We start from the raw sequence: 25,479 nt of genomic DNA on the forward strand, positions 1-25,479 counted from the left end.
GGATAATCATAACGTATCTATATCATGGTACATATAGAGCGTTCTATATAATTGAGAGTGTATTCAATTCCAAATCTATAGTGGAGCAAGGCAGAATTAATAAGTTGAGAATTTACTTAGTGAATTCTAGATCTACTTATTGAAAGCTCGGTTATATAAGCCCATGGTCCCCTCACTAGTTGAGATAATACTGCTTGCAGACTCAGTTAATTGATTTCAATTAATCAATTATAATTTTAAAATTAGACTATGTCTTATTTATGAACTTTCACTAAGCAAGAGCTTAATTGTGAAGAAAAGAGATTTCGGGGTCAATTTGTTAATTAAGAGACTTTGTATGGTATAATTAATAAATTACATAAATGACAATTTCATTTAGTAATTAATTATAATTATTAAATAAATAGTTTTGGCATTTATAGGATTGAATTGGAAAATATGGTATTATTGGAAAGAAGAATAAGTGGTTGAAATAAAGTGGCAAAAATCTAACTAGAAAGAGGTCCCATTAAGTGTACGGCCTAGTGTGGATTTTTGCCAAATATTTTGTTCTTTTTTAATCCATATAATTCAACCATAAGCCCTAGTTGAAACACTATAAAAAGAACATGATACTCTCACTCATCCACTTGATGTCTTCAACCAAATCAAACCTAGTTTTCATTCTTAGACAACTAGTTGATGAGAGAGTTCCTTCCTTAGTGTTTTCTCACCTCCTTCATTGTTCTTCACCATTCGAACCTTGAGTGAATGAGTGTCGTGCCCACACATAGCAAGTTAAGTACTCAATCATAGTGAGTAAGACGGTGGTAACCAAACCCGAAGGAGAGAAAGAGATCCAAGTCCAGATCTTGATAATGCTCTGCTACAGAAAGGAATCAATGGCTAGAGATCTTGAACGGAAGGAGTCATTATATACCGCTGCAATCAATGTAAGGTTTTCTTAAACCCTTATGGGTTTATTTTCATTGTTTTAGAGAATTCATATTTAGGATGTTAATTAACATACTTGCTAGTAAATCTAGATCCTATTAAAATATTCCCAACAATATGTGAGCCCCACTAATTATATTTTTTCCATTTTTAAACTATTTCTCTATTATAGTTTTGTAGGAGTTCTAACTTGATTGGCTTTGAACTTTCTCCATACATCCTTGGCAGAGTTTTGGTAATCAATTTCTTCAACCTCAGTTGCCCTTGATTTACGCCCTGTTCCAAATTTTAAATAGTCGAAGGCACCTCAACTTTAAGTTCTCATTGTGAATCGTGAAAATCTTCATCTAGACTCATTTTTTCTACATTACTCTGGTTTGAAGGGAGTTCGAAGGGAGCTATGTAAGGAGTTTTTGCATCAATATGTGTTATTCACAGCTACTTTCATTCATGGTTTGATATATCACACATACCCCATTCCAAAACTATTTCTCACTTCATATTGGAAGTTGATCACTATGAGCTACCCTATGACTTTATCACTGCTATAATAACTCCAAAGTCCCCTCCATTATTCATGGAATCTGACGGTTCAAGCAGGAAAAAATAGTTACCTACCTATTAGAAATTGGAAAAAAAAATGTATGCTCTTTTTTCTCAATTTCCTAATATCTTTCTTCAAGCTGACATTATTGGCTCCATTGAGAGGTATTCGTCTTTGCAACTTAACAAAGGTATTCATTTTGAATCTGGCTAGGTATCTTGATATCATTGACGACCAAACTTTTTTTATATATAAATAATGAAAAAAAAATAAAGGAAGAAAGTAAGCACCATAGGATTGAAAAAACATAAATAAATTGTTATAATATTTTATGTGGACTGACATAATTAAGTGCCACTCACTCAGTGTCAGTATTAGCATATAATGATAACTATATATAATCGGTAATGCATGGTATTATCATCGGGCCATAATGGGATGGACATAACGTACTAACACGCTCGGGGCCCATGGACACACTCTTAAACTTCTTTGGTCAGCCCATTAGGCCAAGACAACTAGTTCTCTCTAAATTGGGCATGTAGGCCCAAATAGCCCATAATTCCTTATAAAAGGGATGTGCTCTTGATTGGTGAAAATAGAGAGAGGTGATATGAGTGTGGCTAGTGTATTGAGAGAATGTAAGAATAGTGTAACTATTCATCGAACCCTTGCACACTTTGTCTTTCTTTGATGTGAACATTAAAGAAATGGGAAGAGCACAAGTGAACGTAAGAATTCATGGCCATTACTACAAGGTAAGAGTGCATTTTATTATATATCTTTGATGCCTTAAATAAGACAATTTTGTATTATTTTAGATTGAGCATAATTGTTAATGTCAATCTTTTCTTTTGTTTTGATGCTCATTATTTATTAACGATTGGTATCATGAGCTTGGTCATCTAATTTTAAGGCTCAAATTAATATTATTATTTTGTTTAATATCATTTCTTCCCATTTTTTTCTACACCCACGATTTCTATAAACTCATAATTTTTTTTAGGGTTATTTGCGGCATAACCTTCTTAAGTAGTTAGGTTTTTACAACTAACCCCCAATTCAAAAAAATTTAGCGGTAAAACCCCTTAAACTCGTGTTCTGTTAGCATTTTAACATTTCCATCCATTTGTAGCTGTTAACTGCCATGGTGGAATGTCTATGTGGACCCAGTGTACACGTGACACAATTTTATTGGTCCACATAAATTAATATTTAAAAAAAAAATAAAAAAATTACAAAACTATTTACAAAAATAAAATAAAATAATAATTAAATATTACAAAAATTGTTTTAAAATTAAAAAATAAATAAAATAAAATAAGTTATTATGTTTTCTTTTTTTTTTCTTTTCTTCTTGGATCTATCTCTGGTTCATCCACCATCATCACCATAACTATCATTTGCATCATCATCCACAACCGACCACCATCATCACTACAACTGCCCATCTCCATTACCATCCATGATCGACCAACAGCCACAATCTATTCCTTTTATCCAAATCAACTAAATAAAACTCTAATCCCTCATTTACCTTTCTCTCCCCCAGCCACCCACACCGTTGCCTCCCATCACCGGCGATCAAAACGAAGGCCACCACTATCCCGCCTCTTTCCGTCGAAGCTCAGCTTGAGAAGAAGGAGAGATTAAGGGAACCCGGCCCAGATCCGACTGACCCCAGTCTAGATCTGACCGGACTCAACCTAAATCTTCCCATATCCAACAGCCACCTGCAAGAAGAAGAAGAAAAAATACAGTTAGACGGGCTGGCCGAGAAGAAGAAGAAGAACAGAAAAAGAGATGAAGAAGATGAAGAAGAACAAAAATAGAAAATAATGAAGAAGATGAAGAAGATGAAGTGGTGGTTTCGGAGGATGTTGGTGGTGGTGGATGCCGATTATATGAAGAAGATGAAGAAGAAGAAAAATAGAAAATGGTGGTGGTGGTTTCGAAATTGCTGGTCTTCGTGGGTTTGATTAAGGAGGAAGAAGGGGAAGAAGTGGTGGTGGTGGTCAGTTTCAGTAAAACCAAAATGGGTTTGATTAAGGAAGAAGAAGGGGAAGAAGAACCAGCATTTTAGGAGAAGAAGAAGAAGAACGAGAGAGAGGGTGAAAGAAATGGGTTTGATTAAGGAGGGTTTTTTTTCTTAATTTTTATTTTTAAATTTTTTTTTTAATTTTTTAATTTTTTAATTTTTTAAAAATAGAAATTTATTTATTTATTTATTATTTTTAAAATAATTAATTTTTATTTTTTTTAAATATTTATTTACGTGGACCAATAAAATTGTGCCACGTGTACACTGTGTACACGTGGACATTCCACCATGGCAGTTAACAGTCAAAAATGGATGGAAAGGGCTAACTGCTAACAGACTAGTGGTTTAGGTAGTTTTACCACCAAAATTTTAGATTAGGGGGTTAGTTGCAAAAACCTGTCCACTTTAGGAGGTTTTGGCGCAAATTACCCTTTTTTTTTATTATTATTTACTGTTATTACGAATGGTGGTGTATGAACTGTTTGGAGATACTCAAAATTTTGTTTAATTTGAGTATCAAGGCACATTTTTGGAAGGAATGGTTCTGGAGGGAAATTTATTTATTTTTGCTAAGGATTGTTTGTTTTCATACGAGTTTTTTTTAATGTTTTTTGGGCAAATGAAGCTCGAAGCTGATCGAAAATGATTCGGGGATGAAAAACCCCATAAACGATGGCCAAAATTGTGGTTAGATAATTCATTTTCAAATGGGTCTAAACTGGGTTTGACGTGATTCGTGCAATCAATTTCTGGGTTATTTCCAGATGTTTTTCGTGTTTGAGATCTAACAAAAATTAAAAGAGGACGAAAAGCTCTCTGATCGCCGGTGAAAATCGCCCCTGGAGGCTAGTTTTTTGAGCGGGTCTGAAACTGAGCCATGAGGACCTGAATCGTGGCCAGTCAGGCGAAGGAGAAGGTTGAACGACCCCCAACGAACGACGCGTCGTTTGGCGCAAAGGGGGTCCTGTCGTTCATCGCAAACGACAGTTGTTTGTCCAAAAGGACATGTTGTTTTCCAGCCCTAATTAAAAAAAAAAAAACTAAAACAATTTGTATGGCGTTTGGGGGCGCGTGGAAATTTCCTTTTGGACAAAATTTTCACCATTTTGCTCTATATTAATTTTTTTCATTTAATTGTGTGGTTATATTTTTATTTTGGTCAATTTAAATGTTTAATTGACTCATAATCACATAATTAAATTAAGGTGAATTATTTTTTACTATTTATAATCTCACAATTGTATTATGTGTGATTATCAATTGAAACATAATTATATTCATGTCATAATATTATTGTATAGATGATTGACATTTTTTTTTTATAATATAATTATGTTAGTGAATAATTAGTCGAGTGCTTATGCACTCACCTATCGTGAGTCTAAGCATGTCAATTTTGTTAATTTCAAAATTGTGAGAATTATAATAAATTGTTGTTAATTAATTTAAGCTCATAAAATATCTTTTTTTTCATTTGATTATCATTTTTATAATTATGTTATATGTATGTGTTGATCGAAATTTTCGGTAACCAATTAAATGATAGAATGAGAAGAGCTGTAGAAGCTTTAATGCAGGTGATTTTTACATATATCAGACATTAATGAGTCTTTGTTATTTATGAGAGTGTTTTTACAGAGAATGTTCTTGGTAAATCTCTCTCTCTCTCTCTCTCTCTCTCTCTTCTTTACTCCCTTCAATTCCTTAATTGATCGATCGACCCCTTTTACGTTCTACTTTTGGGGTGGCGGGACTTCTTAGGATATATTTTGTAGTCGCTATGCGACAAGTTTGTAAAAATATTTTCAAAATATTTATAGAAGTTTTAGCACGGGATCCCGGTTATATAATATATATACATTTGTAAGTTCATAAAGTTTATTAATTTTATTCAAGTTTTGATTTGACATGATTTTTAAAGAAAACCCTTGATTAGCAAGGTAGTATGTTATTTGAAAAATCACTGTAGCGCGCCTAAGCATCAGGGCGTTACACTTTTAGTATTTTATTGACGGCTTCTGCTTGTCCATTTGTTTGCGGCCATGCAACCGCTGAAAAGCTTTTAATGACTCCGTGTTTGTAATATCTCGATAAGCCTAATGGTAAATAATTAGAGTTTATATTTATTTAATGGGTTAATCAGGTAATTAGTGGGATTATGATCTTACTAATCTATATTAGTATAAAATTTAAATTTTGCTATAAGTGAGTAAATAATCGTAATTTTTTAATTACAGAGATTTATATAGCATGTGTGAATGTAATATGAGCTATATGTGGAATAAAAATATTTTCAGATTCGGCGACCTTGGAGACTCAATAAGTGGATATATAAGCGTAATTTGTTAATTACGGGGATTTATTTGAAATACGTGGATATAATATGAGTTATTTGTGAAATAAAAATATTTTCAAGTTTGGCGACCCTGGAGACCCGATTGGAGGCCAAAAATGTCACAACAGTTTTAGTTAGAAATATTGATGAGATTATTGGGATAAGTTGATTTTAGAAATATCGGGGTATTTTAGGATACTCGAAGTTGGTCAAATACCCTAAAAATAGAAATTTCTTAGTGGCTAAGAAATAATAAGATAACTATTGATAATAAAGTTTTTATTAATATTATTATATTATTATTAATATATTATTATAATATTATTTATATATATATATAAGTTAACGTAAGTTAACTTTTATATATATACTAGGTGAGGTTAGCGCTTAGCTCTTCTTGCTACATTTTATTTTTATTTTTGTTTGTTTAATTTTAATACTATAAATATTTGTAACAAAAATTTAAGTTTGACATTTAAATTTTAGTACAATTTAAAACTTAAAAATTATAGAATACAAATTTTATTATTGTAAATTAACTTTTCAAAAATGTATATATATCTCATTATGTTACACTTTACACTTTAGTAGTATCAATGTAATTATATATTGTTGTAAAGGGCAAAAGTGATCTGGTAATTAGGGGTGTTCATCAAACCGCTCAAACCGTTCGCACCGCAAAAAAAATGTGATTTGAAATTCTTTGCGGTGCAGTCGCGGTTTGAATTTTTCTTACACCGCGCGGTGTGGTTTGCGGTTTTGAATTATAAATATGAGGTTCAAACCACACCACACCGCACATTATAAAAATACCAATTTTATATTTATTTAGGTCCAATATGTGAATGTCTAACCCAAAGCCTACTAATTATTGTATTATTGAAATGTAATTTTTTTTATATTTATTTTCAATCCTTATGGTATGTTTGACAAGTGTTGCTCAAACTTTGTTGTATATGTGATAGCCCAAACTGCAAAAACTACTGCACCGCACTTTTTTTTGCAGTGCGGTTCTGCGATTTTTTAGTTTCGCGGTGCAAGTGTAGTTTGGAAAATTAGAAAAACTGCATGTGCAGGTTAGTTTGAAAAAATTGTCAAAAACCTCACCCTGCAAACACCCCTAATATTAATATCATGAGATGAGTTGTAAATGACGAAAATAATTAATAATTGTGGTAATTAGAGAATAATTAATTACATGTGATAAAAAATATAAAAGTAAAATAAAATAAAAAAGCACTATATGAGATATAACAAACACTATAACTAAAATTATGCATAATAATATATCATTTTTTTTTTATTTTTATAAAAAGAAATAAGTGGAAAAAATAAATAAGATAAATAAGGTTCAAATATAAAAGTAAATCTAGCTAAATATATATATAAAAAAAAGTAAATAATAGTTGACTAACCTATCATATTGATAATTGTACATAAAAAAGATATAAGAGTGTAAATAGGTGAGTGATAGCATATAAAATATAAGGGCATTATTGTCATTAAAATTATCACACAAACACCACACTTTTATAATAGTAAGATATATGAGATATAACCAACACTATAAGTAACACTATAACTAATACTATGCATAATAATATATATTTTTTTATTTTTATAAGAAGAAATAAGTGAAAAAAATAAATAAGATAAATAAGGTTCAGATATAAAAGTAAATCCAGCTAAATATATATAAAAAATGTAAATGATAGTTGACTGACTAATTAGATTGACAATTGTACATAAAAAAAGATATAAGGGTATAAATAGGTGAGTGAGAGTATATAAAATATAAGGGCATTATTGTCATTAAAATTATCACACAAACACCACACTTTTATCATAGTAAGATATATTAACATATCTATAACAAAACGAACGAACGAACGAAGGAACGAAACTCTCGTTCTCTCCCTTCGACAAAATCTTCTCCTCCTTTATTCATTTTTTTTTTTCGATTTTCAATCCAAAACTTAGCGATATAAGCTCCGGTAGTAGCAGGATAGCAAATCCTTGAAAAATGAAAACTTAAGGTATGATTTAATTTCATTTTATGTTTAAAAATAATTAGTTTCGTATAGGGATTTTGTGAATTAGAATAGTTATGAAGGTTCTAACCTTATAGAATTGTTCTCGGGTAGTCATGGGATTAGTTCCGATATTTTCTTGTTGAATTTGAGTTAGAAATCGAGTTTGGAACTTTTTAAAGCTTAGTCCGAACGTTAATGGCATTTTTCATTTAAGGGGTCGATTTTTATTTCTGTTACGTAAGGATGGTAATATTTATGGTATATATGGGCCCTGTGAAGTTTGGAGTGATTTGGATAAGTTTTGGTAGTGTTTCGATGAGTGCGAAAATTAGGATTTTTGAGTTTTATAGTTTTTAAAAATTTCTAAGAGATCAGAAATCGTATTTTTGTCATAACTTTTGACTCGGGTATCCGTTTTGGATATTCTATATACTGTTTCGAAGCTTGCGACAAGCTCTACAATATGATGTATGTTTTAGAGCCAAAATATAAGTTTTATTTTAATGTATTTATACCGCGGGGTTTGGTAGAAAACCCTAGATTGTCTTATGTGAATATTAAGCAGTGTTTTTGGATAAACACTTATTGGTTTACCGTTGTTGTGACATAGGGCCGAGATCATCGGGGATAGTTCTCCACTTGAGTTGGCCGAAATGTATGAACCTGGATTAAAGGTAAGAAAAGTATTTTGTACTGCATAGTACGTTGTATGTAATACAATTAATATTGTTATGAATTGATTAATATTGAGATATAGTTAATATTGTTATATATTAAAAAATATATTGTACTGCATAGTACGTTGTACGTAATACAATTGGTATTGTTATGAATTGATTAATATTGAGATATAGTTAATATTGCTATATATTAAAAAGTATATTATACTGCATAGTACGTTGTATGTAATGCAATTAGTATTGTTATGAATTGATTAATATTGAGATATAGTTAATATTGTTATATATTGAAAAGATTGATTGGTTGAGTATTGATAATATAATAATATTATGCATGTGATATATGGGCTCACCTGATTAGGTGATGCAATTTTCTTAGCGACGTATTGGGCGTAAGTACGAGCGTCAATGATATATGATGAGTATCGAGTGTAGGTACGAGCTCACCTGATTAGGTGATGCAATTTTCCTGGCGACGTACTGGGCGTAAGTACGGGCGTCAGTGACATGATAAGTACCGGGCGTAGGTACGAGCTCGTCTAATTAGACGATGCGATATATTGGTGCCAGATTGTGGCACGGGCTCACCTGATTAGGTGATGCAATTATATGATATATGGGTGCAGGTTTTTGGCATAGGCTCACCTGATTAGGTGATGCAGTTATGCGACATATGGGTGCCAGGCTATGGCACGGGCTTGCCTGATTAGGCGATACAATACAAGATCATCAGATTAAAGCATCGACTTGCCTGATTAGGCAACATGATGTCATGAAGATGGTTTCTTTATGAGGTAACATAAATATTATTTATATGAATAAATGAATATGAATTCCATTATTGGTATAATGGTTTTGTACTACCAAATATCTGTATACTAATGTTTATTCGTGGCAGATGCCAGTAGTGATTTGGATTTCATCTTATGAACAAGGTGTGATGGTTTGATTCTTATTGTGTATAAATGACAATATTCGAATAATAAACTATATGATTGTTATTATTACTTTTCTTGCTTGAGTCCTTATGACTCACGGGTGCTATGTGGTGCAGGTAAAGGCAAAGAAAAGCTAGATCAACCATGAGGTGGCAGTCTTCTCCAGCAATGTACATATTGACCTCACTGGCCTGCGTGCCGAGTTGGCAGGCGTTGTTTTGGACTGGCTGTATCTGCTGTGTATTTTGATTTTATGTTTAAATGGTTGTCGTATATATTTCTTTAGCAAAACTTTTTATAACAGGGATTCCCGGAACACACTTTTTTATGTCGTTATAATGTCCGTGTTTAGTGTTTTATTTTAGTCAAGTTTTTAATATTATCACGGTTTTTAATAATTAATTATTCTATTAGTATTAAACTAGTTTATAAAATCACACGTGGCGTCCCTATAGATTAGGGCATTACAGTGTTGGTTGCAGAAGTTTGGGAATTCTCCGCAGTCAAACTGCTTTCCATTGTCCGAGACTATTTTATGAGGCAAGCCGTATCGACACACGATATATTTGATAATAAAGTCTAATGCTTTCTTAGCAGTTATGGTCTTCATAGGTTTGGCCTCCGTCCATTTTGTGAAGTAGTCTACGGCCACTATCGCATACTTTACCCCTCTCTTTCCTGTTGGTAAGGACCCAATGAGATTTATCCCCCACACCGCAAAGGGCCAGGGGCTAGTCACTAGAGTAATTTCGTTGGGCGAGGCTCTCGGTATGTTCGCAAATCTTTGGCACGAATCACATTTTAGAACGTAGTTCACACAATCTTTCTTCATTGTTGGCCAAAAATATCCTTGTCTCAGTATTTTTTTTGAGAAACTCGGACCTCCGGTGTGATCTCCACAGAACCCTTCATGGACCTCCTACATGATCCTTCTAGCTTCAGGGTCCGACACACACCTTAAGTACGACATGTTGAGCCCTCTCCGGTAAAGGATATTATCCATCATTACGTATCGATGTGCCTGATACTGTAACCTCCTGAATACAGCCCTTTCATGAGGCAATTCTCCTTTCGTTACGTATTTGATGATGGAGTCCATCCAACTCGGTCCTTGCTCATTTGTAGCTACCGTTTCTTTGGCTTTAATGCTTGGCTCCGTGAGGTGTTCAACAGGTACCACCCCCAGTTTTTCTATTTCACTGTCCGAGGCTACCTTGGCCAGACAATTCGCGTGAGCGTTCTTTTTCTCATGGGATCCTCTCCACTTTGTACTCTGTGAACTCTTGGAGCAGTTCTCTGACAATTGCTACGTAAGCGGCAATTTTTTCTCCATGCGTTTGGTATTCCCCTGATACCTGGTTGACCACTAACTGTGAATCGCTGAATACTTCTACCCTTGCAGGCCCCACAACTTTGGCCAATCTTAGTCCTGATTAGTGCTTCGTATTCAGCTTCATTGTTGGAAGCTGGAAACGTGAAGCGCAGGGCGGCCTGGAGCCGGAGTCCGTCTGGTGATATCATTACTATCCCAGCTCCAGATCCATTTTCATTTGACGCCCATCCATGAACACCTTCCATGCCGGCATTCGTGGGGCTGACATATTGGAGCTGGCATCTGCTTCGTTACATTCCGTTATGAAGTCTGCCAGGGCTTGTCCCTTTATGGAAATGCGCGGGACGTAGTGTATATCGAACTGGCTCAATTCCATGGCCCATTTAAGGAGTCTTCCTGAGGCTTCAGGCTTCTGCAAGACTTGCCGAAGCGGATGATTTGTAAGTACCTTAATGGGATGGGCCTGGAAGTAGGGTCTCAATTTCCTCGAAGCCATCAGGAGGCAAAAAACTGATTTCTCGATTAAAGGATACCGCGTCTCGGCTCCTATCATGCGCTTGCTTACATAGTACACCGGATGCTGGACCTTGTCCTCTTCCCAGACCAGGACCGCACTGACAGCGTTCTAAAAAACAAACAAGTATAATAACAAGTCCTCTCCGTGAACTGGTTTTGACAATGCTCGTGGTTTGGCCATGTGCTCTTTTAGTTTTTTGAATGCCTCCTTGCATTCTTTAGTCCACGCGAATTTTTGACATTTCTTCAAAATATTGAAGAACGGGATACACTTGTCAGTTGACCGGGAAATGAATCGACTCAAGGCGGCAAACTTTCCACGAGTCTTTGTTATTTATGAGAGTGTTTTTTTACAGAGAATGTTCTTAGTAAATCTCTCTCTCTCTCTCTCTTCTTTACTCCCTTCAATTCCTTAATTGATTGATCGACCCCTTTTACGTTCTATTTTTGGGGTATTTAATTTATAGTTTTTTTTGGGAGAATCACTAGAAAGGGATCACTTGTCTTAAAGTGTCAACCCCTTAGGGGCACAAATTCCTAGCAGATACAAAATAGGACATACATGACCTATGTCGTAGGTATCTTAAGGATTAGGTGAATAGAATCTTTTATCCTTCCTTGATTGATGTAAGTTTTCATAATGGAGTCGTCACTAGACTCGTTGATTATCGTGTAATCGCTGTAAAAGAGGCGTACGCCATCAGTCAAATCCTCTTATGGAGGTTCTGATACGTTTCCCCCATGCAGCATTAAATGCGAAATGACTGCTCGAACAAGCTTTTTTCCTCCCGGAGATGCATTGTTATATTTCCAGCTCCCGAAGAGTAAAGGCGTGCTTTATGCTCCTCCCCGGGAGGCTCACTCCGTGAGGTGCACTTCTCTATCTATGACTTAACCAATTGTTGTGAGTGGATGCTCTTGAGATCTACGTGTTGCACGCAGCCGCTGCCACGTATTTTGGGAAAAATCTGAGGCAGCAGTATTCCTTTCGTAATTTTGTGAATTTTATTATTATAAATTCTTTTTCGGCATACACTATGGATAACGTGTAATAAAATATAGTTAGCGCATATTAATTATAGTTAGCGCATATATTATAGAATTTATTATCTGCATTTATTTTCGATGTTAGAAATTTTAAAAATGCGCAATTGGCTTTATTTGATAATTACGAGATTAAAATTATTTATTGAATGTGTTATACTTACTTGTCGTAAGTTTTCATATGTCAATTATCAAAAATTGTGATTCATGTTAATAGTTTTTTCTGTATCAATTATAATTAATACTAAGATCCATACATGCAATGTCATCCTGTCGATGATTTTATTACTAGGTAGGATGCTTAGATGGTGTAGGATCGCATTAGTTGTCATGAACCACACAATCTTTTCTACCATATCAGTAGTGAATTAACTGCTTTTTTTTTTGTTATGACATTTGAAATAGTTGTCCTTACTTTCATAAGAGTCATATTTTTTTTTGTTTGAACGACTCTAGCATGACCTGATCGAATCTGTTGATAGATCATTGAGAAAGCTAAGAAAACGAGCATATTGCATAGTCCTTGTTTTCACATAGTGGCACTGCTCTAAGATATTTTCTTTTAGCTTTAAGAAATCCTAAGACCTCTACTACTTAGTTGTCAGATGGGACTGTAATATGTTTTGTCATATCAATCTCTCATTAGAAAATTTGACTAAGCCTCGAAACTAATAAATCTTGAAATCACATTTGAATTTAAAGATGCCAAGTTACTGCATGCTCAGTGGGAGTATTGCGAGGGATGTCAGTTGATTTTAGTGAGGTATGTATGTGTCGATCGATTCTTATTGCCAATTTTTTTTATGAGGGTGGAATCGCTTCGGAATTTTTTCTGGGCATGATATTCCTATGTTCGTTTCACAATGATGAGTTCAGGAGACTAGCACGTTGGCATTGTGCCTAGGAATAGTTTCGGTGAAACTTGTGAATCTTCTATTACTACATTCTTATGCTTGAGGATCAAGATAAGACATAGATCATAAGTGGACAAATTTTTGTATTAATATTACAATAGATGTATGATCATAATTGTCTATTGTGATGTAATAATCGTGTTATTTGTGAATGCTCGTAAACACGATGTATTCAAGATAGTGAATTGATGCATGTGTACTCTATGTCGCATCGTTGTTGCTACTAATTTTGAAGGTGGCTAAGGTATAATTAGACAACAAATAGAAAGAATAAACGAATTAAAGCCTTGTCTTATCTAAGGATAAAGCACATGCTGATCATGTAAGCTGTTTGTCCATAAAGTTTTCATGATCTACAGTACCAAGTATAAAATTTTGAGAGATATCGAGTATTCATTACTCCTTTGTTAAATATCTTAAACATAGTCTCCCAAAGTTTTGACTCATCAAAGTTTGAAAGCTTTTATGTTTTAGAAAGCTTTAAAGTGGAAAACACCTAAAGAGATTAATCCATGCATGCATTATAATATGCAATCACTTTTTATGTGTATTGTTTTTCAAAGTGACAAGTACACAATAAGACTGATATATGATCTTAATTGTTGTACTGCATGCATCTTGGTTTAATGGTTGTTATTATATTTGAATGTCTCCCAAGCTAAATTATGTATAGTATACATATCCTATCAATATGATATCATACATTGTTTTTCAAAGTGACAAGTACACAATAAGACTGATATATGGTCTTAATTGTTGTACTGCATGCAGCTTGGTTTAATGGTTGTTATTATATTTAAATGTCTCCTAGACTAAATTATGTGTAGTATACATATCCTATCGATATGATATCATACATAATTTATTTAACCGCCTATTGCATGATGGAGTTTAATATGGTGTTTGTTGATTATATTTGTCCAAGTGGGAGAGATATTAGAATCTTGTATGGACTAATATAATCACAAACATAATTCCATATTCACAACCATGTTAGATGTTTTCTAAAGAGACCATATGAGACTAGTCTTTCCCAGCAACTCTCAAGATACTGAGATTCAATGGATCAAATCATTTTATTCTGAATATCCTCATGAATGTTGTGACTGAATAATGATTTACATTTAAGGCTATTTAAGGAGTTTTAATATTATGAGACAATATGAGACATTGCATTTGATAATCTTGGACTTTAATCATATAAGAGAAGATGATTATCTCGAAGGTTTTATTGAGAATATCTAGTTTAATATGTATGTCTCTCCTAGCTATTATTGTTGATAAGTAAATAAAGCTACATATATTGAAGTTTTAAGCTGCCATTAGACAAGGTTTTTTTTTTTTTTTAAATTATGGGACAAGTGGGTTTATCCCTCATCTTGTTGCTTCCGCTGTTATTATTAATGATATACTATTGGCCATAATATGGTAAGAAACTCTATATGTGGACAAATAAAGATAAAGGATCGAGACAGTTTGATGAACCTGTGTTTCTATACACGAGACAAGTTTGATTACATTTTATGTAGACTGACATAATTAAGTGTCGCTCACTCAATGTCAGTATTAGCAAATAATGATAACTATATATAATCGGTAATGCATGGTATTACCATCGGGCCATAATGGAATGGACATAACATACTAACATGCTCGGGGCCCATAGACACACTATAAAACATCTTTGGTTAGCTTATTGGGCCAAGACAACTAATTTTCTCCAAATTGGGCATGTAGGCCCGAATGGCCTATAATTCCTCATAAAAGGGATGCGCTCTTGATTGGTGAAAATAGAGAGAGCTGAAGTGGGTGTGGCTAGTTTATTGAGAGAATGTAAGAGTAGTGTTCATCAAACTCTTGCACACTTTGTCTTTCTTTGATGTGAACATTAAATGAATGGGAAGAGCACAAGTGAACATAAGAATTTATGGCCATTACTTCAAGGTAAGAGTGCATTTTATTATATATCTTTGATGCCTTAAATAAGATGATTTTGTATTGTTTTAGATTGAGCATAATTGTTAACGTTAATCTTTCCTTTTGTTTTGATGCTCATTATTTATTAACACATATATGTTTCATCGAAAATTGGAAAAAAAATTCTTAACATTCATATTTTATGTAAATATCTCTTCACGATGGGGAATTTAGTTGGACTCTATTCCTAAGGAATACGTGATGTTTTTTGGAATGACTAATCTTGGTTCCCTTGATGATGAATTAACAAGCTCTTAAGATTTCAACCATAAAATTAACATAATTGCATAAGTATCTTTTATGAATTTGTCCAAAATTATGAAAAGATTGTTACAAACTTGAGAATAATTCATAATGATTATTAAATATTTCAAATCAGAAGATTTCATTGCCAATAAAATTCAATAAATATTTTATCACTTCCAATAAATTCAAAAATAAAATTGATTTTAAACCTTATATTCAAATCAAATAATCCCTACCCACTCATACATTGGTGGGAGGGAATGCAAGTATACAATAGATTACTAAAGCATCATATTGGTGGTTGGGGAATGCAAGAAAGGTATTCTCAAGATATTTGTAAAACATCAAATCAACGAGTTAAAAAGTTTTGATCAACAATATCTTTAGTAATTAGCATCAAATTATTTGAAAAGGAAAAAAATAAAAGGTGTACTTTCAAGAGCCATTTATTAAGAGTAACATGGTCATGGACCATGCTCTAAACTCTGCCTAACCACAAAACTCTATTTTACTTTTGCTTTTAAGTTTCATCTCAACAAGAGTAAAGAGCAATGTAAGTCTTTCTCTTCTTTTATTATTTTTTTTTAGATAAGTTTAGGTAAATTAGGCCTATAGCAAGTTAAAAACAATGGATTTGTATTGTACTATAAACAAATTCAAAACTTGACCCTTCTTTTCTCTTTACCCATTGAAAAGTTTTCAAGTGACAAGTATGCTGAGTTTTCAAAAGAGATTATAATGAAAGTGAAGATGTTTAGGGATGTTGGATTGCTGAACTACACAAAAAATTAGATAGAAATGAAAATAGTGTTCAGAACAACTTTTGTGATTGTACAGCCATTTTCAATATAGGACAAGACATGAATGAGTGGGGAAGGGCCATAAGGCATAATGCCCAAGGAGGTGTCAGGATAGTGTCAACAACAGTCCAAGACAGTGTTGTTTGTTTGTTATAAAACTCACTACCTAAACTGAGGTTACATTTAGTATTCTCTTTGGACATTTTTATTTGATTGATGGGTAAGTCTTTTTAATAAATAAATAAAGAAAGAAAGAAAGAAAATCAAAATTGGTGGGTGAATAGAATTTATGGCATGGGTGAAATTTTTTTTGTTATGTTAATGTCTCCTAAACTTATAATGAATCTATATATATTTTATATAAAGGAGATTTTAAAAGTTATATCTTACATTTTTTTTATTGTATTTTTATAATTTTTGAGAGCTTTAAGCTGTCACTAAAGAGAAAAATTATATCATTTTTTTACTAATTTATTAAAAAATTACATATTATTTAAAAATACTTTAGGTATTGTTCATGAAGTTTATAAATAAAAATCTTATTTTCTAACTTTAATGTAACTTAATATTAGTTTTAATTTATTTTAACAGTGATTGATTAATGTCTTACTCTACTAATAAAAAATTTATAGTTCAACTAATATATCATTTATATATTTAAGTTTATTTACTTATATTATATTATATATATGGTGTTCAGATAATTTATTTCTAAAAAAATATTATTTTTATTTCAGATGAATAATATAGTGTAAAAAAGCTACTTTATTTTTTTTTTTATTTATAAAAGTAATCTTCAAACTTTTTTAAAAAGATTTAATAAACTAAAAAGAAATTAGTAATTTTAATTTATAGTTCAAAAAATATATTTATTGTATATTTAGATTTATTTACTTATATTTATTTTTAAGATTAATTTTTATTTTAAATGAATAATTTAGTAATAGAAAGAATCATTTTATTTTTATTATTTTATGTAAATATTAAGAAATATTATATAACTAAAAAAATTATACACGATTTTTCCAAACATTATTTATAAAAATTAAATAAGAAAATCAAATATACTTATATATACATATATTTTTTTTAGAGAAAATAAGTAATTAATTATACATCTTTATATATATATACTAGATAGATGTTACGTGCCAAGTCACGTATGTTAATTTTATTTTAGTTTTTAGTTTTTTTTAATGTCATAATTTTAAAATTAATAATATTCAATGTAGTGATAATCATTGAAATTTGAAAGCATAATAGTGATTTAAATAAAAACAAAAATTACTATTATACTTTGTAATAGTAATTAAAAAAAAATTATTATTCGTCCTAAATTTATCTTCGGAATTAATGAAAATGCTCATCTGGTTAAACTATCAAAACATTTAAATTTAATTTAAAATAATATTTAAAATTTAAGTAATTCTAAATATCAAAATTTGAAAATAATTTTTAATAAAAAAATAAACAATATGAACAAATTTATTATTAATTGCAACATTTTAGGTGGATTAATTATATTTAGGTTTAACTGACTACATGGATGCTGAACCTTTACGTGGCAACATCTAATAATTTGTTATTTTTTTTATTTAAAAAAAGGTCACCCAATAATTTCTCATAAAGCAAGAATTCTGTTATATAGCCACATTTTATATATAATAGATATTTGTAAGCCTAAAATATGAGGTAACGTCATTTTATTCTATGATTTTTTTTATTTTTTTTTATTTTTTCACATATTTTTTTTATTCATTCTTTATTTAAGTGAAGTTATATACTTTGTTGCCTCGGATTTTTCCTAAAATATGAGACCGCGACTGTGTGTGACACGTGGATCTCAAGGACACATCACCCACGAAATCAGCTAAGTCATGTGTAGACGGGCAGGTGCACTTCAGGGAGTGAGCCCCTGTAGAAGCACATAAAGCATGTCTCTCCTCTCTAGGAGGTAGAAATACAGCAAAGCATATCCGGGAGAGAGAGAACCTGTTCGAACGGACACTTCGTATTTGATGCGGCATGGGGGAAACGTCTTAGAACGCCCATAAGAGGACATGACAGATTGTGTAAGCTTCGTTTACGCCGATTACACAATAATCAAATTAAAGGGTCTAGTGACGGCTCCATTATGAAGAATCACATCAATCAATGAAGGATAAAGATTACTCTCACCTAATCCCTATGATACCTACAGCATAGGTCATGTATACCCTATTTTACATCTCTTAGAAACTTGTGCACATACATGGCTGGCACTCAAAGATAAGTAATCCCTTTTTAGTGATTCTTACCAAACTCTATAAATACCCTTGAACAAAATGGGAAAATAGATAAAAAAATGAAAGAGAGAGAGAGAACTCACCAAGAACATTCCGGGCCCGTTTGGTACGCAGGACTGGATTGGATTAGACAGGCTAATTTGTCCAATCCAGTGTTTGGACATGTTAGAACTCTGGATAACTAATCCAGTTAACCTCATCTGTCTGGGATTATTTATCCCATCCAGCAGGGTGGGATAAATAATCCCATGCAGGTGAGAGTTTTTTTTTTATCGTTTTTTTAATTTAAATTTTATTAATATATTTTAAATTTAATAAGAATTTAAAGAAAATAATTATCTCACATTTATTTATACATTTTTTTATCAAAAACTTATTCATTAAAATTAGTGAAAATGTATAATTTTAAATTATTATACATAAGTTTTTAAAATTTAGAATATTATTAATTAAATAATAGTTACTTGAATTGATTTTAAGAAAAAAATATGACAATAAAATTATATATTATTTTTAAATTACTAAAAAATTTATATAAATATTTTAAAAAATTAATATTTATATTAAATTAGTGATTAAATTAGTGTTTAAGATAAAAAATTTTATATTATTCAAGTATTTTTTATTTTGCTATTTTAATTATTTATTAAATAAAAAATATGACAAAATATTTTATTATATATTTATGATATATTCTTAATTATATATGATATATTATTTTTTTTGCTACGAATTATTTATTTATATTTATTTATTATTATATATTTTAATTTTAATTTATTATTATATATTTTTATTTAATTTAAGTTTTTTTTTTTCTAAAAGGAAATAAATAAAATAGTCCAGTCCATTCTTAAACCAAACACAGGATTACTTTCAGCATAATCCAATCTTGTCCAGTCCAGTCCAATCCTTTTCAGTCCAATCCAGTCCAATCCTGCGTACCAAACGGGCCCTCCCTGTATAAGAACTCTCATTAATAAAAAAAGACTCGTTTACTATGACACATTAATGCCCGAACCACGTAAAAATCACCTGCATTAATTATTCCACAGCTCTCATCATTATCTCATCTAATTGGTTGTCGAAAACTCGGTCAATATTTTGGTGCTTTCATTGAGAGCTGTCATAAGCGTTGTTAAGAAGACAACAGTCAAAGAATCAGAAATAGCAATGGTGGAAACTCGAAACAACACACGCCAACCTCGTCCTCCTCGAGATATTCAAAACCCAGAAGGCAAAGAAGTGGCCTCACGAGAAAATGTGGGCTCTAAGGAACGAGATGAGGCGAACGATGAGGAATATGAAGAAAACTTTGAAGGGTACGACACCTATGACGAAGGTAGCTATACTGAAAAGCTGGTCTTAAGGAAAAATGCGACTGATCATGAAGCCGAACTGGCTGTCCAAAAAGAGCAGAATAAGAAGATGCAAGAGATAATGGTCGCGATGCAAAAAGCTATGGAAACGGCTAGAATACATATACATCCCAAGGCCATCCCCGCGGGACCAGAGGAAACACAAGAAGAGTCTTCGCCAAGCACTCAGAGGCCCAAGACCAGGGAACCAAGCCCTATACGGTACCCTACCGAGGGGAACCCTGAGAAAAATCCTACTTCGATCCCAGGAAGAAAAAAGAAGGTACAGGATTCGCGAAAGGAACAAGGGTTAGAGATCTGAGTGGAATGAGACAGATTATTCCGGTGCCACCGATGTAAGATTTCTTAAACTTTATGTGTGTTTAATTCTATTATTTTTAAAAATTCATATTTAGGGTGTTAATCAACATATCTGTTAGTAAATCTAGATCCTGGTAAAATATATTTCAATAGAATGTTCAGTTTAGTCACATCGCCAGACAGCCAACACTATTGCCCACGATTTGTCTAAGAAGGCGCTTGGGCTTGAAGAAGATACTTGCTGAATTAGTGAGAGACTTCCTGGATTTCTTCAGTTGTTTAGCTATTTTTTGCTACCTCTTCAACCTAAAAAACTAAATGGGCATTATTGGGTAAGAAAGATGTATAAAGAATTTTTTTCCCTTGATTTTAATTTTCCATCTTGATACTATGTTAGAATTAAGACTATTTATTAAAAATTGGTGTCCCATAGAATCAATTTAAATGTGATAACTCCAAATAATTATTTTTCTTAGACTCTATTAACTATCTAGATAGTTTTTTTTTTCCTCAAAATGTTGAAATTAATTAGTGTCACAATTAAATTGATTTAACTATGAAACACTATCTTTTAACAGAAAATCTTAATTCTAATTATATCATTTATAATTAAGCGAGAATAATAAGGAGGATACAAAATTGTCAAATTGACTTACATAATATTTGAGTACACTTTTAACTCAAAATCTTCATTATCATTTGAAGAACTAAGCCTAATATTTTAATAGTTATCATATCACTTTAACTTAAAAACTACTTAATTAGTCCCCAAACTTTATCATTCTCATCTAACATTTTAAACACTTTCCTTCATTAACTAGTCAAGGACTTCACAAACGGCAATGCAAAAGGGTAAGTAATACTAAAGATAGGGCAATGCTGCAATGGTATATTATATTCACAACATGGTAATCAATTACATAACTAACTGTGTACACACATCATTAGGTTTAACATTGTAAATCTAAGAATGCTATAGGTATATAACCAAACCCTAATGTTTGAGGGGGAAAAGTCTCTCCATCTCTCACTTTTTGTGTTTTTGAGAGAATTGCCTAGGTAATTATTATGTATGATGACGTGTCATATAAACTTATCTTAGTTGAATGAATATTCTCTTTCTAATCAAACGTATGTTATTGTAAATCACGCTTAGTTTCAAAATGAGAAATTTTACATGACAATAACACTAAGACCAAAAGGATCTCATTTTTAATTTTTTATTTCCCAAAGAGGTAACCCTTCAACCCGACACAAAGAGCCCCGGATTGGACACTGAACTATGGTAAACTTTCTAAATTATTGGGCAACACTAAAGAGGAATGGGAAAGCTACTCTTCTTCTTCTTCTTCTTCTTCTACTGCTACTTGTGCCTATGAAAAACTCTCCGATTATTCTCAACTTTGCACAACTCAAAGGTTGAGTGAGTTACCAAGAGAAAGACCAGACCTTTGCTTCATCCCATCAATGCCCATGTAGAAAGCTCAACTGGGTTTTCCTTTAAACCTTGAAAGGAAACTGTTTCTTTATTTGCTCTCCTTTCCCTCTTTTCTTATTTGGGCTTGCTAGCTTTTTTTTTTTCTTCCATTATTCTGTCTCAAAGGGTTAAGCTGTTTGTAAAGATGCCGAGACCAGGACCAAGACCCTACGAGTGTGTGAGGCGAGCTTGGCACAGCGATCGACATCAACCCATGAGAGGTTCTATTATTCAGCAGATTTTCAGGTTCTGGGTTTTCTCTGTTGTGGTATTTTATTTCTATTTTGTCGCGATGTGGGTGTTGTTTTTGTACATTTTGCTGATTGCCCGCCATGTGTTTGATTAGGGTTGTCAATGAAGCTCATAGCTCTTCCACTAAAAAGAACAAGGAATGGCAAGAGAAGCTACCTGTTGTGGTTTTGAAAGCAGAAGAAATTATGTACTCAAAAGCCAACTCCGAGGTTTTGTCTTGGTTTTTGTATACTAGATCTCTGGTTGAAACTTGTTTGTTTATTGCTTTACTCATATTGCATTAGTTTAACTGCTCAGGCTGAGTACACAAATCCAGATACACTATGGGAAAGAGTCAATGATGCTATTAACACCATTATCCGGAGAGAGGAAACCACTGAAACTGGAGACCTTTTGCCCCCTTGTGTTGAAGGTACCACAGTGTATTATAGGCTTGTATTTGGTAGCTTAAACAGTGACACGTTGATATTTGGTAGTTTATCTGTTCTCCTTTTAAATGTGTATTATCAATTTCTTGTACATATATTTTAGCTAGTATTGATTACTTATCTGATGTCTCATAGAGGTGCAATAGTTTATGCCCTTTATTTATTTTAGTTATTTTTGTTGTTCAGCTGCTCTTAATCTGGGTTGTGTTCCGGTAAGGGCTTCAAGAAGCCAACGTCACTGTAACCCCAGGAATTACCTTACCCCAAGAACGCAGGAACCATTCTCGGCAGTTACTAAAACTACTGATGAGAGGCAGCCTCATATATTGCCAATTCACTCAGGGAGTCAAACGAATTTTGTAAGGACCCCAGTTGCAAACTCTGTGAAATTTCCTCCTAATTCAAGCATCCACATAAACCGAAATGATAACCTAACTTCTCCTCGGAGTCTTTCCCTTTTACACAAGAATATTCCTATTGGCCATAACCAAGTAACAACAATGACCACTAACACCACACTGAGCACTGGTTCAGTGTATCCATTGTATTATGGAACTCATTATCAAAAGGAAGAGTACCAATCAGGCTCTCAGATTCCAGAAAAGTTACATTATAATACAATTTATGTTGGTACACCAGTCACTACATCAACTGCTGAGCCTACTATACATAAATGTTTCTCTCGCAAGAATACTGAAAATGCTTCAAACGTGATTCCACAAATGAATGCGGTCGACGCCCGGGAGAAACGAAGACGAGAAGCAGGCTGGGATTTGTCTTTAAGGCTGGGTAGCTTTTCAAATCAAGTTAGGAATACTGAGAAAAGGTTAGCCACTGAAACGGAAGATGTAGACAGCTGTTCTCGGGAGGGGGCCAAGTTGAATGAAAGACGCCCATTCATAAGCCAGGAATTCTGTTTCTTTCCTGGCAAGTCAACTTGTGATCCCTCTGAATCCAGTTCAAGAACGTGGAGTTCAGGGGGTGAAGGCCAGACTATAAAGGCACCCATACCAAAGGGTAAGGAACCATTTAGTAGGCATGAGGAGGATGGGCAGTTTTGCTGGCAACCAGATGTCCCATCCAACTGGTTTAGTAGTCGACTTACGAGGCCAGGTTCGTAGGCGATTTCTTTTGTTCCTTGTTGTAGTATATATGCTTTATGATCTGAGTTCTGTTGACCTCTCTTGTTGAATTCCTCTGTGATAACTATTTTATTAGAAGTTGATTTTGAGATGCAAGCTTCATTGGAAAGATGGGAGCTACTTAAGTTGTAAATGACATTTTAGTTTCATTCCCACAAATAGTTAGTGACAAATGCACAAGCACTAGTTTGAGACTTCATGCTCAACGTTTAGTTGATATCAAGTTTAAACATTAATAAATACTTTAATCAAGTAAAAATGAAAAAAAAAAAAGTGTTTTTCAGATGACATGAAACCATAAAATGATAAAGGACATTAGGATCTCTCTAACAAGGATCAGAATAAACTATATTGAAACACATTGCAGGAGTATATTCGTGGTACACTTTATGGCATTCATGAATGTACTCTGTAATTAGAAGAATTTGTCATGATACATCTGGGGAAACTTGATTGTGAATTTTTTATTGACTGTCATAGATAAAGAACGTTAAGCAGTTGCTAATAATTCAAGATTTTAGTAGTTGCTAATGATCTTGCACTATTAGGATTGCTTATAAACCTGCTTTATTGATCCTCTCTTTAGGATTTCTTATAGACCCACTGAAGGCAAATTTACAAACTATTTATGAACTGTTGTAGTAGATATTTCTGTTCCTAATTCTAGATGTTTCAATTAAAACTCTTCCAGTTGAATGATTGGGGATTGAAAAAATAAATTCTTTTAAAGAAAAATAAGGATGGGTTGTAGCTTATTACAGTAGGAATAGATTTCTGTAGTTAATAACATTATGAATTTTTGAGGACTTTATTTTTGACAATAGGAGTTTCTTGTGGTTGCAATGTGTATTCTTAATTAAAATGAAGTAGTTATGGCCAATTACAATATTTAGAGCTTAAATTTGAATTGTTATTTGGTTTACTGATGACTTGACTTTTCTTGTGATCTATGCATATTAAATTCGATTTCCTTTGGGTTAATGATGTATATTGTATAAGAAATACACTGTTTGGAAATTGTGGATTTTGATTTTGTTGTGGATTGTTATTCTTGATAAATGTAATCTTTCTATGTGGAACTCCCAATGTTTCTTTATTCTTTAGCAAGAAGAACAAGTGTGATCCAAAGTGTATGAAAAGATCTACTAAGAAGTGTATTTTAAGCTAATCTTGGTTTACTTATCAAAAAAAGCTAATCTTGGTTTCTCTTCATGTGATCTTTGTGGCCAAAAAGTGTTAAATTTCATGAAGAGTATTGCTAATGCTAATGCTGCTCTATTCATACATTGTAACTTTGAAAGGAAATCCAATGTCTTTCGGTTGTTTTCGTATAAAATGCCATCTTAAAGAGTTTGAGGATGATTTTTCAACTGTTGAATCAAAACCCAGTAATATTTATTTCTTGACTTCTGTTTTTAAGCTGGTAGGACTTAGGAGAGGGGAACCTTTGCATCCTAAATAAGAAAACTTTTAAAGATATATATAAAATTAGAATGGGAATGAAGAAAAATATTAGAGAAAATGAAACTTGGAGATTTTGATATTTCTTGTTGTGACCCCAACTTTTGATGGTAAAGACAAAAATGTCACCATGACATTGGCAAAGGCGTGGAGGATGGTGAATGAGATTTTTTTTTTTTTTTCTTGAGTGGAGGAACAAAGCAAAGAAGTCATGACTGTTCTGTTCTGCTGTGCTTTTGGTGGTACCATTGTTAGGAGAGTGAGAATAAACTTAAGGAAGGAAGTTGTATGGAAGATACGTCGATGTCAGCGAAAAGATAATCTTGTATTTATGCACTTGGGCATATCAGCTGCTTCAAAAGCTGTTGTCATGATCTAATCGATAAGTGTGGTCACTACTCAGTCTGCCACTGCCAATGGT

General features: G+C 32.7%; 1 protein-coding gene across 2 annotated transcripts; it reads left to right on the top strand.

Moving 5' to 3' along the window:
* The first annotated feature begins 15,112 nt into the window (after positions 1-15,112).
* Positions 15,113-23,796, top strand: LOC115725502 (uncharacterized). Of its 2 annotated transcripts, none has more exons than XM_061117117.1 (5): positions 15,113-15,255; positions 21,921-22,021; positions 22,122-22,236; positions 22,325-22,439; positions 22,642-23,796. In XM_061117117.1, exons 1-5 carry the CDS (start codon positions 15,208-15,210, stop codon positions 23,574-23,576), a joined length of 1,314 nt encoding a protein of 437 aa, XP_060973100.1. In that variant the 5' UTR covers positions 15,113-15,207; the 3' UTR covers positions 23,577-23,796. The 2 variants fall into 2 exon arrangements, with proteins under 2 accessions (XP_060973100.1, XP_030510908.1); XM_030655048.2 differs by having other exon boundaries at positions 15,122-15,255; positions 21,532-22,021.
* Positions 23,797-25,479: the final 1,683 nt, after the last annotated feature.

This window comes from Cannabis sativa, chromosome 6, assembly GCF_029168945.1.
Source record: "Cannabis sativa cultivar Pink pepper isolate KNU-18-1 chromosome 6, ASM2916894v1, whole genome shotgun sequence".
NCBI classification, from domain to species: domain Eukaryota; kingdom Viridiplantae; phylum Streptophyta; class Magnoliopsida; order Rosales; family Cannabaceae; genus Cannabis; species Cannabis sativa.

What these genes read in the sequence shown, in the direction of transcription:
- LOC115725502 (XM_061117117.1), top strand. Translation starts at nt 15,208, where the DNA reads ATGGGAAGAGCACAAGTGAACATAAGAATTTATGGCCATTACTTCAAG. An exon ending in ACTCAAAAGCCAACTCCGAG is followed by an intron (nt 22,237 to 22,324) that starts GTTTTGTCTTGG and finishes TTAACTGCTCAG; the next exon opens with GCTGAGTACACAAATCCAGA. An exon ending in TTTGCCCCCTTGTGTTGAAG is followed by an intron (nt 22,440 to 22,641) that starts GTACCACAGTGT and finishes TTTGTTGTTCAG; the next exon opens with CTGCTCTTAATCTGGGTTGT.